This window comes from Adelges cooleyi, unplaced genomic scaffold (assembly GCF_023614345.1).
Source record: "Adelges cooleyi isolate 19-005CV unplaced genomic scaffold, UGA_ACOO_1.1 ACOO_flye_CR_arks_rails_tigmint_CR_PRNA_247, whole genome shotgun sequence".
In the NCBI taxonomy this organism is placed as follows: domain Eukaryota; kingdom Metazoa; phylum Arthropoda; class Insecta; order Hemiptera; family Adelgidae; genus Adelges; species Adelges cooleyi.
The window spans coordinates 2197100-2214484 of record NW_026095912.1 but is presented as its reverse complement, the minus strand read 5'-3'; the positions used below and the strand labels follow the sequence as shown (position 1 = coordinate 2214484).

The 17385-nt window shown below is 34.7% G+C and overlaps 2 protein-coding genes across 3 annotated transcripts; one reads left to right on the top strand and one right to left on the bottom strand.

The window, feature by feature from the left end:
* Positions 1 to 66: 66 nt before the first annotated feature.
* On the bottom strand, positions 67 to 3722 carry LOC126837094 (ER degradation-enhancing alpha-mannosidase-like protein 2). Its single transcript, XM_050570888.1, has 10 exons — positions 3683 to 3722; positions 3088 to 3289; positions 2906 to 3016; positions 2663 to 2848; positions 2258 to 2501; positions 1866 to 2199; positions 1553 to 1806; positions 1293 to 1485; positions 1084 to 1221; positions 67 to 1017 (listed from the first exon to the last, which is right to left on the bottom strand). The coding sequence occupies exons 1-10, from the start codon at positions 3705 to 3707 to the stop codon at positions 563 to 565; spliced, it is 2142 nt and encodes a 713-aa protein (XP_050426845.1). The 5' UTR covers positions 3708 to 3722; the 3' UTR covers positions 67 to 562.
* Positions 3684 to 8616, top strand: LOC126837098 (dolichyl-phosphate beta-glucosyltransferase). Of its 2 annotated transcripts, none has more exons than XM_050570892.1 (8): positions 3684 to 3909; positions 4028 to 4224; positions 4309 to 4498; positions 4596 to 4792; positions 4875 to 4983; positions 6253 to 6487; positions 7238 to 7323; positions 7546 to 8616. In XM_050570892.1, the coding sequence occupies exons 2-8, from the start codon at positions 4171 to 4173 to the stop codon at positions 7656 to 7658; spliced, it is 984 nt and encodes a 327-aa protein (XP_050426849.1). In that variant the 5' UTR covers positions 3684 to 3909; positions 4028 to 4170; the 3' UTR covers positions 7659 to 8616. The 2 variants fall into 2 exon arrangements, with proteins under 2 accessions (XP_050426849.1, XP_050426850.1); XM_050570893.1 differs by having other exon boundaries at positions 3976 to 4224.
* The last annotated feature ends 8769 nt before the right edge of the window (positions 8617 to 17385 follow it).

The following is a 17385-nucleotide window of genomic DNA, read 5'->3' as shown; positions in this document are numbered from 1 at the left end:
CATTTGAAGTTTTAAATGCAATTCTCAAAAATCAATGAAATAATTGAAAAATTTGTAGAAAACATATCTGAACTGAAATTAAACTTTAATTTTTACAATTTTTCTAGTTAAAAAATACAACAACTGTTAACATTTTTGACACAGACTTAGTCGGTCATTATTGGAATGATTTTTTTTCTAAAGCGAAGCGATGAATAAATATCATATTATAATATTATTTTGGCAAAGTCAAAAAAAAAGGTTGTTCAAGATAAATTTATTTATCATTGATAATTGATAAAAAAAAATTGACAAATTATTATTTATGACAAAGTTTCTCGAGGGGAACGAAAGCGTCAAATTTTTTTTTGTTTACCGAAACGATTTTAACAAGTTTTTTTTGTTATATAGTATAACACATAATTCTCTACGAGGGCTAGAAGACCAATTTTTTATTTTTTCAAAATACTTTTATGAGCATTTATTTTTTAAAAGTTTTTTTCTAACATATTTAAATGATTTTCTAATTGTTAAAACAAAAATCTTTTTCGGTATACACAATTTTGCAATTATTATTGTCGAGTCACCAACGAAATGCGGTATAGTAGTTGTTTGTCATTCGACACGTTAACGTTTGATAATTGGTGCCGTTGAACTGCTTTTGCAACGACGACATCCATTGTTGTTGTTTCAACTGCCAGCTCGGTTCGTCGTCTTCGTCGTCCGAGTCGTCGTGACGATAGTAGAAGTCTTTGGTCGTCGGCACATGAGTGTATTGTTGTACATCATCTTTGTCGTCATCTTCATCGTTGTCATGGTCACGATCAATTTTTTCTACGGTGCCCGTAACCAATGTGCTCGGTGTGGTCTGTACGTCGTTTCCTCGTTGCTGTTGGTCGTCGGTCTCGTACAGAGATGATAACTTTGTCGGAGGACTGCTCGACAAAGGTTCTGGATGATCGCTTTTGAACTCGGGTTGATGGTCTTGATGTTGCTGTTGGGAATATTCATGACTATCGGTCATGTATTCGACGTCACCTTAGCGTAAACACATTTTAAATTATTTAATTGTCCATCGTACAATTTTAAAGGCCACAGAAATACCTGTGTGGACGCTTTCGGTTTTGTCTTCTTCAAAAGCGTACGCTGGTGGCACGTATTCCTTGCTGAGCTTTTCGTGTAGCCGAGTGTTGGTCGGTGTGTAACAACAGTGCAGCAGTCCGGGATCGATGGGGTGGGCTTCTGATTGGAAAATATAACAACACAAAATTATTTAAAATACAATTAAACTTAGCAAATTACACCGTCGGTACCTGTGTTAAATATGAACCCGCCAGCATCGATCATACACTCACGGCCTGTGGCGGTCATCCATACTTTTCCGTGACTGCCATCGTTGTGTAAGAAATTGTCGGGGTCGAATAGCAAGTACAGGTACTTGGTGGTTTCTGCAAGGAAAAACGATTCCATTCTGTTTTGGAGTGTGTGCTGTTTGCAACTTTTTATCTAGAAGCGTTTGGAATAAAAATTTCAAGCGTTGTACACTTAGATGGTAGTATGTAACAGTAATTACCGTAGCGTAGCCGCAACGCGTACGACTGGTGTGCTGAATCGATTGCAATAGGTCGCTGCCAATGTCCAGCAAATACGGATCGCCCTGAGTGGCTTTGTATAAATACATGGCCGATTCGACGAGCTCAGGACGCAGTGGAAACGAGTCTCGAACAGCGTCTTGATTGAGTACGTTGTACACTTCGGGCGTGAAACCGTATACTTTCAGCACATCGTGGTAATTTGTCATGGCCTTCATTGCAGTGTCTATGTCGCCTAGAAAAACGATTGATTTAATTGAAACGTACAGCAGACCACTTTGGACGCGACGTTACCGATGAGACTCAACAACCCCGGCCAATACGACTCAAGCGACTGGTAAACCGGCATCGTCACTTGACCCTTGTTCATGCTAACCCAAAAGTACCAGCCGCCTTTGGTCAGCGCATACTCATCGATCGGTTTGCGCAGTTCGTCGAACATGCTCCTCAGATGGGGCATGTTGAACAGCAGCGAACCCTTGACTAAATATTCAAAATAGGAATCTATACCGCCTCCGATGCCCGAATCGTGCGCAATCCACTGTCCGGTGGCCACGTCCAAATGATTGCCCATCAATCCTATTTTGGATTTATGATGGAACAACGAATGGAGCGCCTTCAGAGCGACCTAAGACACGTTTGTGTTTAGTGCGCTTTGCGTGCATTGTGCATTTTACTGTACGTACCTCTTCGAATACGGGATCGCCTGTGAGGCGTGTTAGTGTGCCAAACTCCAGAATAAACGTCCCAACACCAGCCGTACAAGTCACCGTTGTTTCGCCCTCTGGTACGCCAAATCGTAAATTCACAGTACCGTATGGCATCCCGGTCGGCGTATTAAACGCTGGCAACAACCTTCTGGCTACGTCCTCTGCCATACGCAATAAAGGGCCATTACACGGCCATCCCATTTCTAAGTCCGACGAGGCTCTGTCAACGAGAAGGCACCGAAATAACATTTGTAGTAATCACCAGTTTCAAAGAAAATTATAATAGTTATTAAAAATTTAAGAGAATGACTCCGTTTTTTTTTTTTTTAAATTAATATTGATTGTAGCTGTTAAAGAATCCTAAGTTTTCACTGCGCTTACCTGTGCGATAGCATATGAGCACTAAGTAGTCCTCCAACGACTCTGATGTTTGTTTCGAAAACGGAAACATTAATGTCGGCGTCAAACGATATATTTAACCTTAGACGATCGACCGCCTTGTTGAATTCTTCGTGCAGGCCCATTACGATCAAAGTGTCCAAGGAATCGATCAAAGACAAAGAATAGCTAGAAAAACGAGTAAAGTTACATTTTATTATCGACAAAAATTGACGAGCACTATACCTTCCCCAAGTGTCCACTCCGTCGCATGTCAACGGCCGCAATTCGTCATAAGGGTAAGCGTTGTGCATGTAACCATAATAAGCGTGCTCAAACATTTCTTTGACTTCAGACCTTCAAAAAAAAAAACCAGTCAATTATTACAAATTTATAGTTGTATCTCTCAAAACAAAAATACGGCTTACCTCAACTGTTTCAAACGCCGTTTGTTGTAATGGCGTACGCTCGACACGAGTGCCACGAGCAACAACACAGACAAATAGTACAACAGATTCATGTTTTTCCAAATACTCTCGTGGTCCTGAGAAATTTTATACTTCAAAAAAGACACGTCGATCAACCCATTTCTGACCGCTCGTTCTATCACTTGACAATCGAGTGAATTCGCTTGATTTTGATTTAAAAAAATAAAAACACAATATCCTAGTTATAATTGTGTGAAATACCGAGACTATTATATATATATTTTTTAAAAAACCGTACGAAGGTATAATAAAATACTTAATTGTTTTTATTTAATTGAAAATTAATAAAATATAATAAATAAAATAAAATTGGTTTTCGGCTTTGATCCGACGGAACGTGATATCGCTTATCTAAATAAACCGATAACGAATGGCTAAAAAACAAAGGTATGTCGGCAATTGGCGTTATCAGTTCACACAAAATGGCTGTCGCAGTTGGCCGGTAACGAAATATACGCGGTCACCCGCGGCCATTTTGCCGTCGTCACCAGCCGCCGACTTACCTATGCTCTGTTATTTTTAATTTGTCACGAACCCAAACCGAATGTGGCAACTGGCATAACATTCTGTTGTAGCTCTTTTTTTATAAACCGTCAATTTTTCATTTTTAATAAAAATTTACTATTTAAAACATTTAAATCTTTTTCGTCGCAAACGTAATCTATATAATAGATTAATTTTAAGTGGTTTTTTCAACATTTAATTACTCAAACTTTAAGTAGCGGCCAACAGCTGCTGCAACCGGCTACGTGGGTAAAATCGGTATGAATAAAAATATAATATTTTGATAACTCGTAGTATTATCTCAATTCGTATGCTATTTCGTAGTAATAAACAAAAATCAACGTTTCCAATAAATTTATCTATCTTTCGCGTTTAGAAGAGCTTTTGCAAACTCGGCAAATACTCAGACTAAACAGGCAAAACAGACTTGGGAGGTGGAAGAAAAAAAAGATTAAAACAAGAATGACGTGTATGCTGTGATTGTTTGCAGTTTTGATTCAAAGTCCACTTACATACACGATGATCGGTTGGCTAGTAGCCGCCGCTTCAGTGGGGATAGTCGTAGCCGCCGTAGTAAGCGTAACGACAATACTTGTCTGGCCTATCGATCGTTGCCGATTTCCAACCGGACCTTTATTGTTTTTTTTTAATTTACAGATAATGTCATTTTGCCTGGCGTGCTGGCTCTTGTTTGTGGACAGCACTCCGTACGCGGACAGACGTAGAAAAGACGAAGAACAATTTTTCGTCGACCAAAACGGCAAAAGCGTTCGGTTTCCCAGTCTGTCGGAAGACCACAGCGTCGATCTATCCGTAGTAGTGCCGGCGTACAACGAACAAGACAGACGTAAGTCGTGCAATTATTAATATTCAATTCGAGAGAATAAAATTAGTTAAGATTGTCGAGCCGATCACATAAGTTTACTATTTTTTTGTTCCCACAGTAAGACCTATGTTGGACTCGTGTCTCCATTACTTGACCACCGTGTACAAGTCTACATTCGAAGTGATCATCGTTAGTGACGGCAGCACCGATAAAACGTGTAGCGTGGCTATGGAGTATGTCGAAAAGTATGGCGCTGATCGTGTCCGACTGCTGCAGTTGACCACTAATCGCGGTAAAGGTGGTGCGGTTTGCCTGGTAATTTTACAAACTTTCTTAGTTGTTACGTACCATTATATTATTATAAAAATAATTTGGATGTATTGTCTCATTTCCAAAGGGAATGCAAAGTGCTCGAGGACGCTTGTTATTATTTGCCGACGCCGATGGTGCTACCAAATTCGAAGACATCGTCAAATTAGAAGCGGCGATGGATAATCTCATAAAAAGTAAACAATTTATATCCCTTTGAAATGACCGACCAAAAAATTTGTAACTCGATTTTTATGTCACAATTTGAAGGTACATCTAAAACATAATAATAGTTTAAAAAAAATGTCAAATAATATTTATTATAACGAATTTCAAAAATCAATTTAAAATTAATATATGCGAAATTTCAATTAGTTATTGAAATGATTTTCCTTAAATTAAAAATTTAATTTTTAATTAAAAAAAAAATGTTTAATAAAATCTATTAAATATTTATAAATTACACTTAATCATTTTTGTTAAATGTGACGTGAATGTAAAGGGTTTTACTATTCTTAAAAAAATATTGTCTTTGAAAGTGTATAAAAAAGTTAAGAAATTAAAGAAAGACAAAAACCTGTTGCTCCGAGTATCAAAAAAAAAAAATTACTTTTAACAATTAAACTTTAAAAAAAAATGCTTTGTAACAATATTATCTTTGTCAATTTAATAATTATTTATTTTGTGACTTTTAGTTTCTACATTCACCGTGCAATTTATTTTAAACTCAAATAAATATATTAAAGAATTTACTCTGAACAACTTAGGAAAAGAGTCCTATTTAATTTTGTAGTCTCTTAATAGTCTTTTTTTTTTTTTATACACACATTTGTTAATATGTACACAATTTTAAATTAATTATGATTGCTCGTAATAAAAGAAATAATCTTATTTATGATTTTAATGTCACTTGCATTAAGACTATTAACCTTTTTTTTTTTTACCCAATATGAAAACACAATATTCTGTACTTTTAAAATCGAAAAAATAGTTTTTTTAAATAATATTTTAAGCAAAATCATACATTAAAACAAACACGTTGATTTTGTTTTTTATTGCTACAAAATGTTATTTTATTTTCCACATAAATAGCTTTAAAGTCCTTAACCGTTGAAATACGTATACAATAGTATAATGTCAATTTAATTTCTTTAGTTTTAAGTACACGATTGTTTCAAAAAGGGATTATTTACCAAGTTCCCTAATTTTCAAATTAATAGTAAATGTAGATTATGTCAGGGATTATGCACGTTAATTTATTATCGCAAAGTCAACCATTATTTTAATTCTTTATAATTACCGATGGTTTTTTTAAATTTTTTTTATTGATTTCAAACTGGTCTAATACAAAACACTAATGATGTTAAATGTGATATTAATTTTATCAACCGTCTTTGTTGTTGTCCCGTTAAGTGTAATAAATTTGTCAATTTTTATTAAGAGCATTTACATTAATTGCATTATAGAATCCGGTTCAGACAACAGCGACAACGTATGTGCCGTAGTTTGCGGATCTCGTGCACATTTAGAACAAGACGCTGTTGCTACGAGAAGCATATTTCGCACTGTATTAATGCACGGGTTTCACACTCTGGTCTGGACATTCGGAGTTCGTACGATAAGAGACACGCAGTGCGGTTTCAAAATGTTCACCCGACCGGCCGCCCGCGTTTTGTTCAGCAATTTACACGTAGACCGTTGGTAAGATAACATTGTGTTTGTATTTAAATTTTATGTATACTCGAAAATGTTTTTTATTTTTTGTATTTAAAAATTATTTCTTAAAAAAATTCAAGTAAGTATACGGCACATTTTAACCGTAATTTAATATAAATAAAACAGAAAAGTTTAATATAAATTACATTTTTTTTTATAGAAACAATAAAATTAACTTAATTTTTAATACATCATATTATTTACTAAGTATTAAACAAATATTTTATCCTAAATAAAATAACCGTTGATCAGCAATTGGATTGATTTATACTTGACAATTGGACAATTGGCAAATATAACGGTTAAAAAAAATATATAAACCCTAAGTATTCAATAACAAATACTAATACCTTTAAAGTATATTTGAAGAGTGAATTTGTCAATCGTTCTAAGTGCCAAGTATAAAAATTGAACTTTATAATTTGATTTGTATTTTATTCATTACCGGAAACAATTTTGTACATTTTTCAAGTAAGGAATAGTTATTTATAACAAAAAGCAATCATATTTAAAACTCAAAAATATGTTAAAGTGTTTTCAGTAATGAATAAAATACAAATCAAATTATAAAGTTCAATTTTTATACTTAGGCACTTAGAACGTTTGACAAATTTACTCTTCATTTTCAAATACTTTAATTTCTTCGAATATTTAAAAATTATTTGATTGTACATTTATTCGTAGACATTCCAGTATTGTTTTATGTCTAATAATTGGTGTTTTTTTTTTTTTTAGGGCTTTCGACGTAGAGATGTTGTTCATCGCAGAAAAATTAAACATGAGCTTAGCCGAAGTGTCTGTCAATTGGACAGAAATAGAAGGTACTTTCAACAAACATTATATTTATTTACGCAGGAATTGTTTTCTTCCCCTCAATAAATTTGTTTAAATATATTAACAACTTATCGGAATAGTTATACTATAACAATATCGATAGTTATTGAAATATGTATTATTTAACTAGCCCTTCTGTACAAGTCATTTGACATGATATTATAGAAAAAAAAGTCTAAAGGGTTCTTTTTTCTGTTTTGTTATTGTAGGCTCAAAAATTGTTCCTGTATGGAGTTGGCTACAAATGGGATTCGACGTATTGACGATTTGGATAAAATACCGCACACAATTTTGGCAAATACGTACCGAAAAGATGGACTGACATCGCCGTTAATGTTACACAATAGCTCTGCCTAAATTATTCTATTTTTATGCACTTTATACAGTGTTTGATGTATAGTGAAATCGCGTTTAACGATTTAACACAGAATTACGACGTCGAATCGTATGAAAGTGTATAATGTGATAAATGTAATTACTATTTTTGTGATATCGATTACCCAAACATATTATAAAATATGATTTAATTACACGTATATTCCACAAATATTTATACTCGGTACTTATAATATATGTTAATTATTTTCTAAAAGATTAAATATAATAATATATTTTGTAAAGTTGAGCGTCGCCTTAGAATTAAATCACCGGGTTAATTTAAAGACAACATTTTTATTTTTCAAGTACATACTGTTAGAAATTATTTCTATAAGCACTTTTAAGTTTCATTTTATATTTGTGTACAAACTATACTTAGTTTTTAAACTGTAACACCTAATGTTCGCTTCCTAAATTGTTGGAATTATTATTATTTTTATTTTTTGCATGTTAGAGACTTAGCTAGTACTATTATTATTTTCCTATTTACAATTTATTAACAATAGTTAATAAATGTATTAACAATACTATTGTTAATACAAATTTCATGTTTATTTTAAATGTAACGGTAAAACTGCATCAATTTGAAACATTATTTTATTAAGAAACCTAATTGTAATAACTTATAACATAAGGGAATCGGTTAGACTTAATAACGTTTGTACGATTGTGAATGAACGAAACTAATTTATTTGTACAACTTACGTAGATACGGTTCATGAATAATCCTTACAAAAATAAATATTTAAATGATTGTTCATTATAAAAAAAAATCACATTTACATTAAAAACTTCTCAATTACTTGAAAAAGTTTGTTTTGTCAATTTCTTTGTGAGAGTGAATTAACCCGTTCAACTGGTATCCGAAAAATATTAAAAATAAATAAGTAATTATTCCAAACTGATCATCGGTCAATATTATTAGCAAGTTATTCTTAATTTAAAAAAATATATATACCATACCATTTAAGTTTCAAACGTCGATAGAGTTCACAAAAAAGTAAATATTTTGTATAATTTTGTAATATTTAAAATTATCACAAATCAAATGTTTTAAAAAAGAAAAACTACAAAATAGCATTTATTTTTCGAGAAAATGAGTGTCTTATCCATAACGAATCACCCGGTATTGTTAATAGTAAAATTAATTAGGAAGTACTTAGAATTGAGCTGAAATATTAGTGTTTTTTTTTTTAAAGGCTACTATCGATTGAACTATGAAATTGTAAGCCGTAGGAAAAACCAAAAAAAAAACAGTAATATAATATTATACAACTAAGATTGCCTATTAAGTTTTTACTACTAAAGTTATAACCTATGTTAAGTCCTCTCTTGCAAATCCTAAGACAATACCATGAAATCTCCATAAGCAACATTATATATTGTGTATGTGTGTAGAATTTTGCCTAAAAAAATACTTTCAGGCGCATGTTGTGAAAATGTTTCATGCCATCATAAATCAGACTTTTTTTTTTTATTAATTATTATTGTTCATATCTTATTGTTTATGAATTCCGTAGAATTGGTCTTGGTTTTCACCAGCCGATTAACAACCATAACGCGGCATAAGGGCAACGGAAACCACTATTTATTAAGGGGCAATGGTTAGGCAATACAATCGACAACAATTGATCAATATTGGCTAATAATTTTAAGGTAAACTAATATTAAGTTTTTCTAGCTATAAGACGTCCAAGTTATTTTTCTTCGAATTACGGCGAAAGTTTGATAAAAAAAAAATGACTTTTGTAGAAGCCATTTTATGGCGTATCTGATGGACGGATTTCAATTTTTTAATAATAATTTTTAAAAAATAGAGCTACTCGGAGGAAACGCTTAAGTGTGAATTGATATAAAAGGTCATTCGCCCCAGACTTGTAAAGTGGACGGCGTTATCCGACATTTTCTGGCGCAAACGACAACAGTCTGTACAACAAGTACTGCCACCCTCGGATCAATAATCTTTGTACAGCCACCCTATTGCTTGCTCTCAGCGCTGGCCGACCCAGACTGCACAGTTGCCTTTGTAGTGTGTAGAAGAGAGCGCGTTTCTGTACCAACACCAGCCCGTTCGTTCCTGTCGACACACCCTAGGTGAGTACGGATTTTTTTTAACCTAAGAAAACCCTACCAAAGAATAATGTTTAGGTCGGGTTTTGTTGCGCTTTATTTCTACAAAAATTTGGTTTCATAGAGACGTTTTAAACAACATAAAAAGAGCTCGCTTCAGATGAACTGAACGTAGAAAAAATAATTTTAGACTGCAAATTAAAAAAAAATGGCTTAAAACTAAACCTTACATTTTTTATTATTACTCTATGTAGTTTTAGCACATAGGTATTTTTTGTTTTATTGATTGTTCTATAGTTTTTAGCTTCGATGCGGAGCTGAGAAGGTATTGTTTTTACAATGATGTGTTTTTTTTTTTTTTTGTGTCTGGACCCTCGATATCTCGTAAATCGCTGAACCGATTTCTTCGTGTAGCAACTCTATAGATCAGAAATCATACCTGCAAGGTACTTTATCCGGCTAAAAATTAAAAAAAGTCACCCCTTTCCCATCAAAATCGAGAAAAACTCCTAAAAACTTTACAAACTTTTCAACTTTAAATTACGATGCTCTATAACTTTTTTAAAAATAGTCAAAAATGTTCCAAGTTTATGTGAATTGTTTTTCAAACATAGTACTATCGATAAACATTAACAAACCAAAAAAATATCATAAACCCTTTCCCTTAGAAGGGATAGAATTTTTTTCTTTATTTCACTTTTTCAAGCAAAGTTTTAGAGATTTAGATATGAAAATTAGACCAAAGGTAGATCTAAAATGGAACTATAACATATACAATTTTCTTAAAAATCTGTAGTCAATTTTTTTTTTTTATTAAGGAAAACCCCCAAAAATAGGGTAAATTTACACTTTGACCGTAGTCAGTTTCTTGGTTGCTATGTGTGTGTGTGAATCAACAGTCAACAGGTAATGAAAATATTTTCATTATATTGTTTATTACGATATATGGGTAACTATGACAGTACATTTTTATAGACAGACGATCAACCCTTATCGTATCCACCCTGCACAAGACTAAATATTAAATTTTAAGTACATTATTACTGGTCCCACGATATCTTCTAAACCATTTTAACTATGAATGTGTTGAAACTTTCGCAGATTGAAATATCACATAACTATAACTAGTTTGAACATACTATCCACAGATTCGCATCGAAGCGTTTATTTAAAAGTGATTTTATCACTTTCAGTTATAATAAAATCTGTAGACTTGTGACCTCTACGACCCCACTCTACTGGCTTTTTAATTGTCTGGTTGTTTAGTAATTCTTTAAAAAAAAAAATACCTAACTTTAAAGTTTTTAACGAGTTAATACCCATTTTAATTGGTTGAATTACCCCAATCTAACATTTTCATACAACTATTTGGCTTTTAAGAGAAAATGTTTTAATATAAACAAACAAGTGTAATTTATATGAGATGCTACACAGCAAACACCTCGTTTTATGAAAAAGAAACACAAATAATAAATTGAAGCTGAGTTTTATATCGAAAGACGTTGCTGTACGATTTTAATTTATACCAAAAATAGAAAAAGTTCATAACTTTAATTCAGATAAAGGAATGTTTACAGTAATATTTAAAAAAAAAAACAGAATAATATATATAAATAATAAAAATGAATCCCTTAAAATAAACGAAGCAATTACCAACGTGTAATTTATAATTTTTCAAGTTGCAATTTATTTGTGGAGGTTTCAACTCCTTAATTACCTAAATTATTTATTTACTTAAAATTAATAATAAATTAGGAAACACTAATAATGTTCTAACTTACTTCCTAACCTAACTCAAATGTAGGCAAAGGTTATTGGCGTCAAGTCAGTGACCTAACTTAAGAAAGTTCAGACCTTTTAAAATCCCTGAAAACTTCCTTGGAATTGTAGTAAAAACTATAAACCTTACTTGAGAACGAGTTTAGAAGAATTTAAACTTTCCTAGCCCCCCTCTCTAGTTGCGTCAATGGCAAAGATTTAGTTTGAATTGTTTGATCTTTAAAGAAAAAAATCAAAAACAACATTCAGTCAGTTGACAAGTGAACTAACGACAAGATTCAAACGAACTACAGTCTGATTTCTAATGTTTGGTAGCTTTGATTGTACATACTTATATTTTTGGCATTTTAATAAAAACATTTATATCGGATAATATTATGTTTGACTAGCAGCGTTGCAGACACAAAATGAAATCGAACAACACGGTTCGCAAAAATTCCAATAAATTCATAGGAAGTTGTGGTAGTGTTAAGATGGAACCGGTGGATTGCGAAACAATCGACCTAATCGAATCGTAAGTAAAGTATTTGCGCCCAAACTAAATATAATCAAATAGAAGTAGACATTGAATTGTATACATACATTTTTTCAGTGATTCGGACGACGAGAATCCCGAAGAATCGAGCGAACCTTGTCAGAAAAAATTGAAAACCGATGTGAAAATAGAAGATTTGACGGAGCATCTCAACTTTTTCGGAACAAACACTTTGGTATCTACACCTGACTTCCCCAAAATCGAAAACGACATTTTTGAAGCCATGTTTGTAAATGATACGACAGCAGCTATGGAGTACTATGATGATCAAATCCCTAAGCAGCAGGATCTTGACGACAATGCTGTGGGCAGGATTCGGGTTCGCGATTTGCAGACAATGATGACCGACGAGACGTTGACGAGGTATCAGGCTGGGTCGGACCAACTGTTGACCGAACCACATTTGTCGCTGAATCGTGTGAAGGAATTGTACTCCAAGTACTTCACGAAAAGATCCCAGGAAAACATCGTGATCATCGCTAACGTACTGAACATGATCTGCTTGTCGAAAAATGTCCTCGAATCCCGATCGGCCAATTTGTATGAGGCCATATTCGCAGAACAGACAAAAGTAAAATTGCTAAATGACGCCTCCAAGATACACGACAAGCACAGACAAATACTAGAGGGTGAGCTCAGGAGTCATATCTTCGAAGTGCTGTCGGTGGTTGGAGCCAAAGACTTTGTGTACACCTTCAGGATGTTCATGTTGTCGATCCTGATTGTAATGCGGGCGCTCGATAAACCGAAATTCGAAGATAAAGCCATGCTCTTCCAGGACCTAGTGCTGTTGTTATTGAACGCCCTGTTAAATTGCAGTCAACAAATGTACCAACAAATATTTGCCATGTTGTTGTCGAAGTCATTGAGACAAGACGTTTCCGAACTAGCGACCACCATCCAAGAAGGCCACAATCGATGTAGTGTCTCGGACCATTTGAGACTGTTCTTCGTATCCACTGTGGAAACTAGATGTTTTCAAAACTCCATTAAAACAGTCATGAGTGACATGGGCACTAATCTACTGAGGGAATATTTCAAACTTGGATTGAGCAATTTTCGCATAAGCTCTACACTGGTCGAGCCTGTTCAAGAGAAAGCACCGCCCGACACACAACCTTCCGACAGTGTACTTCATTACACTGACACAATGGACGAAAGTAACGAAACTTACAAGTAAGATTTTTTATTATTAGTATTAGGAGTCCTATTAGAACAATGGAGGGAAAAAATAACAGTCAAATGGCTTAATCGTCGTTGAAAATAAAAGAGACTCTAAAAATTAGTAAAAATATTAAAACTGTTGTAGGCAGGAGGGAAAACGAATGTGTGTAATGAAACAAATTGATTCCTAGTGAGATTAAGAGTTCACCAAGTGTATGCGTAATAATTCTTTTATTTGTTTTCTTTAGTAATGGAAAGTCACTTTTTCACTGTTTCAGATTAGTGCCAATGCCAAATGAAAGTAGTAGTCAACCGTGTGCTCTTGTGAACTACTGTCCTGCGACATCATCACAAACAACTCTAACGAACGCGTATAACTACAATCCTGAGCCCACGACATTGGTCACTCCGGTTATCGTTCCAGCATCGGAAACGTGTCATGCGAATAATTCGACCATTCAAGTTGCCACAGCCAAAACCATGATCCAACCAATTGGAGTCAAACCCAATAAAATTCAAGTGCGCAGAAAACGAGAGTCGAATTCAAACAAACAGACGCAAACAACAACTCCTACACGTAGCGTAAATAATAGAAAACCACCGGTGTTAAACATGAATAGTGGTTTCAACCAACAAGTAACCAGCGCCAATTGTGGTATCAACCAATCGGTAACCATCGCCAATGAGAGTTTTAACAGTTCTGAGCACGCGACATCAGTCACTCCAGTTTTGATTCCAGAATTGGGAACGTGTTTTGTGAATAATTCGGACATTCAAGCTGCCAAAAGCAAAACCGTGGTCCAACCAATTGGAGTAAAACCTCGTAAAATTCGCAAAAAACGAGAGACAAATTCAAACGAACAAGCGGAAATATCGAATTGTAATAAAAAACGAGCGGTAAAAAAAACCAATAGCGGTATCAACCAATCGGTAACCAGCACCGATGGGATTAACAGCAAACCCGTGACCCGACAAACTAGAGTCAAAAAGAATAAAATTCAAGTGCGTAGAAAACGAGAGACAAAGTCAAACGAAAAAACGCACACAACCAAACGTATTAAAAAAAAGCCGGTTTTGAACATCAATAGTGATTTCAACCAACAGGTGGCAAGCACCAATTGTGGTGCTAACCAATCAGTAACTATTGTCAATGAGGATTTCAACAATTCTGAGCCCACAACATTAGTCACTCCGGTTTTCGTTCCAGAATTGGGAACGTGTCAAGTGAATAATTCGGACATTCAAGTTGCCACACCCACAACTATAAATCATCAAATTGGAGTCAAACCCAGCAAAATTCAAGTGCGCAGAAAACGAGAGTCAAATTCAAACCAACAGACACAAACAACCACTAACCGTAATAGAAAACAACCGGTAATTAACATCAATAGTGGTTTCAACCAACAAATGACCACCACCAATTATGGTGCTAACCAATCGGTAACTATTGTCAATGGGAATTTTAACAATTCTGAGCCCACAACATTAGTCGATCCGGTTTTCGTTCCAGAATTGGGAACGTGTCAAGTGAATAATTCGGACATTCAAGTTGCCACACCCAAAACTGTAAATCATCAAATTGGAGTCAAACCCAGGAAAATTCAAGTGCGCAGAAAACAAGAGTCAAATTCAAACCAACAGACACAAACAACCACTAACCGTAATAGAAAACGACCGGTTTTGAACATCAATAGTGGTTTCAACCAACAAGTGACCAGCACCAGTTGTGGTGCTAACCAATCGGTAACTATTGTCAATGGGAATTTCAACAATTCTGAGCCCCCGACATTAGTCACTCCGGTTTTTGTTCCAGAATTGGGAACGTGTTATGTGAATAATTCAGACCTTCCAGTTACCACACCCACAACCGTAAATCATACTAACTTTGGTTTCAACCAACAAGTAACCAGCACCAAATGTGGTATCAATCAATCGATAACCATCGCCAATGGGAGTTTTAACAGTTCTGAGCACGCGACATTAGTCACTCCGGTTTTCATTCCAGAATTGGGAACGTGTTTTGTGAAAAATTCGGACATTCAAGCTGCCACAGCCACAACTATGATCCAACCAATTGGAATCGAACCCAATAAAATTCAAGTGCCCAGAAAACAAGAGACAAATTCAAACCAACAAACGCACACATTTAATCATATTACAAAACAACCGGTAATTAACATCAATAGTGGTTTCAACCAACAAATGACCACCACCAATTATGGTGCTAACCAATCGGTAACTATTGTCAATGGGAATTTCAACAGATCTGAGCACGCGACATTAGTCACTCCGGTTTTCATTCCAGAATTGGGAACGTGTTTAGTGAAAAATTCGGACATTCAAGCTGCCACAGCCACAACTATGATCCAACCAATTGGAGTCGAACCCAATAAAATTGAAGTGCGCAGAAAACAAGAGACAAATTCAAACCAACAAACGCACACATTTAATCATATTACAAAACAACCGGTAATTAACATCAATAGTGGTTTCAACCAACAAATGACCACCACCAATTATGGTGCTAACCAATCGGTAACTATTGTCAATGGGAATTTCAACAGATCTGAGCCCGCAACATTAGTCACTCCGGTTTTCATTCCAGAATTGGGAACGTGTTTAGTGAAAAATTCGGACATTCAAGCTGCCACAGCCACAACTATGATCCAACCAATTGGAGTCGAACCCAATAAAATTGAAGTGCGCAGAAAACAAGAGACAAATTCAAACCAACAAACGCACACATTTAATCATATTACAAAACAACCGGTAATTAACATCAATAGTGGTTTCAACCAACGAATGACCACCACTAATTATGGTGCTAACCAATCGGTAACTATTGTCAATGGGAATTTCAACAGATCTGAGCCCGCAACATTAGTCACTCCGGTTTTCGTTCCAGAATTGGAAACGTGTTTAGTGAAAAATTCGGACATTCAAGCTGCCACAGCCACAACTATGATCCAACCAATTGGAGTCGAACCCAATAAAATTGAAGTGCGCAGAAAACAAGAGACAAATTCAAACCAACAAACGCACACATTTAATCATATTACAAAACAACCGGTAATTAACATCAATAGTGGTTTCAACCAACAAATGACCACCACCAATTATGGTGCTAACCAATCGGTAACTATTGTCAATGGGAATTTCAACAGATCTGAGCCCGCAACATTAGTCACTCCGGTTTTCGTTCCAGAATTGGAAACGTGTTATGTGAATAATTTAGACCTTCCAGTTACCACACCCACAACCGTAAATCATACTAACTTTGGTTTTAACCAACAAGTAACCAGCACCAAATGTGGTATCAACCAATCGGTAACCATCGCCAATGAGAGTTTTAACAGTTCTGAGCACGCGACATCAGTCACTCCGGTTTTCATTCCCGAATTGGGAACGTGTTATGTGAATAATTCGAACATTCAAGTTGCCACACGCACAAATGTGAACCAACAAATTGAAGTAAAAAACAATGCAATTCAAGTGCGCGGAAAATCAGAGACAAATTGCCACACACAGACGGAAACATTGCATTTTAACAGTGGTTTTAACCAATCGGTAACCAGCACCATTTGTGGTTCTAACCAGTCGGTAACCAATGTGAGTTGTGACCAACCGTCAATAAAGGTCAATGCTGGTTTTAACCGATCGGTAACCATTTCTTTACCAAAACCAACGCCGCCTGTACTGTTTAAATTGGTAAGTTCACGCCATAACATGGGTTATAGGTACAACGTATTATGATAATGGTGGCAATAGAAAGAGAGGTGGAGGGAGGAATTAAAAAAAAGATGGCTACTTTAGTTAATTGACAATTCGTCATATGATTTTAAAATAAATTGTTATACAAAATAGAAACAATAAATACAAGTAAAGTACAGTAAGTAAATTGTTTGGACGTTTTTTTGGATTTTAAAGAGGAAGGGGTGAAATATTTTAATTGTTGCCCCAACAAAGTACCTTACATGTACGATTTCTGATCTATAGAGCTGCTACGCATAAAAATCGGTTCAGTTTAATAATAAAAACACCTAACAGTCAAAACAATACCATCTCAGTTACGCATCGAATGTAAAATAATAATAATAATAAAACATTAAAAATTGGGAAAATT

What these genes read in the sequence shown, in the direction of transcription:
- LOC126837094 (XM_050570888.1), bottom strand. Translation starts at nt 3,707, where the DNA reads ATGCCAGTTGCCACATTCGGTTTGG. An exon ending in CGGCGTTTGAAACAGTTGAG is followed by an intron (nt 3,017 to 3,087) that starts GTAAGCCGTATT and finishes TTTTTTTTGAAG; the next exon opens with GTCTGAAGTCAAAGAAATGT. An exon ending in GGGGTTGTTGAGTCTCATCG is followed by an intron (nt 1,807 to 1,865) that starts GTAACGTCGCGT and finishes TCGTTTTTCTAG; the next exon opens with GCGACATAGACACTGCAATG.
- LOC126837098 (XM_050570892.1), top strand. Translation starts at nt 4,171, where the DNA reads ATGATCGGTTGGCTAGTAGCCGCCGCTTCAGTGGGGATAGTCGTAGCC. An exon ending in GTACAACGAACAAGACAGAC is followed by an intron (nt 4,499 to 4,595) that starts GTAAGTCGTGCA and finishes TTGTTCCCACAG; the next exon opens with TAAGACCTATGTTGGACTCG. An exon ending in GATGGATAATCTCATAAAAA is followed by an intron (nt 4,984 to 6,252) that starts GTAAACAATTTA and finishes ATTGCATTATAG; the next exon opens with AATCCGGTTCAGACAACAGC.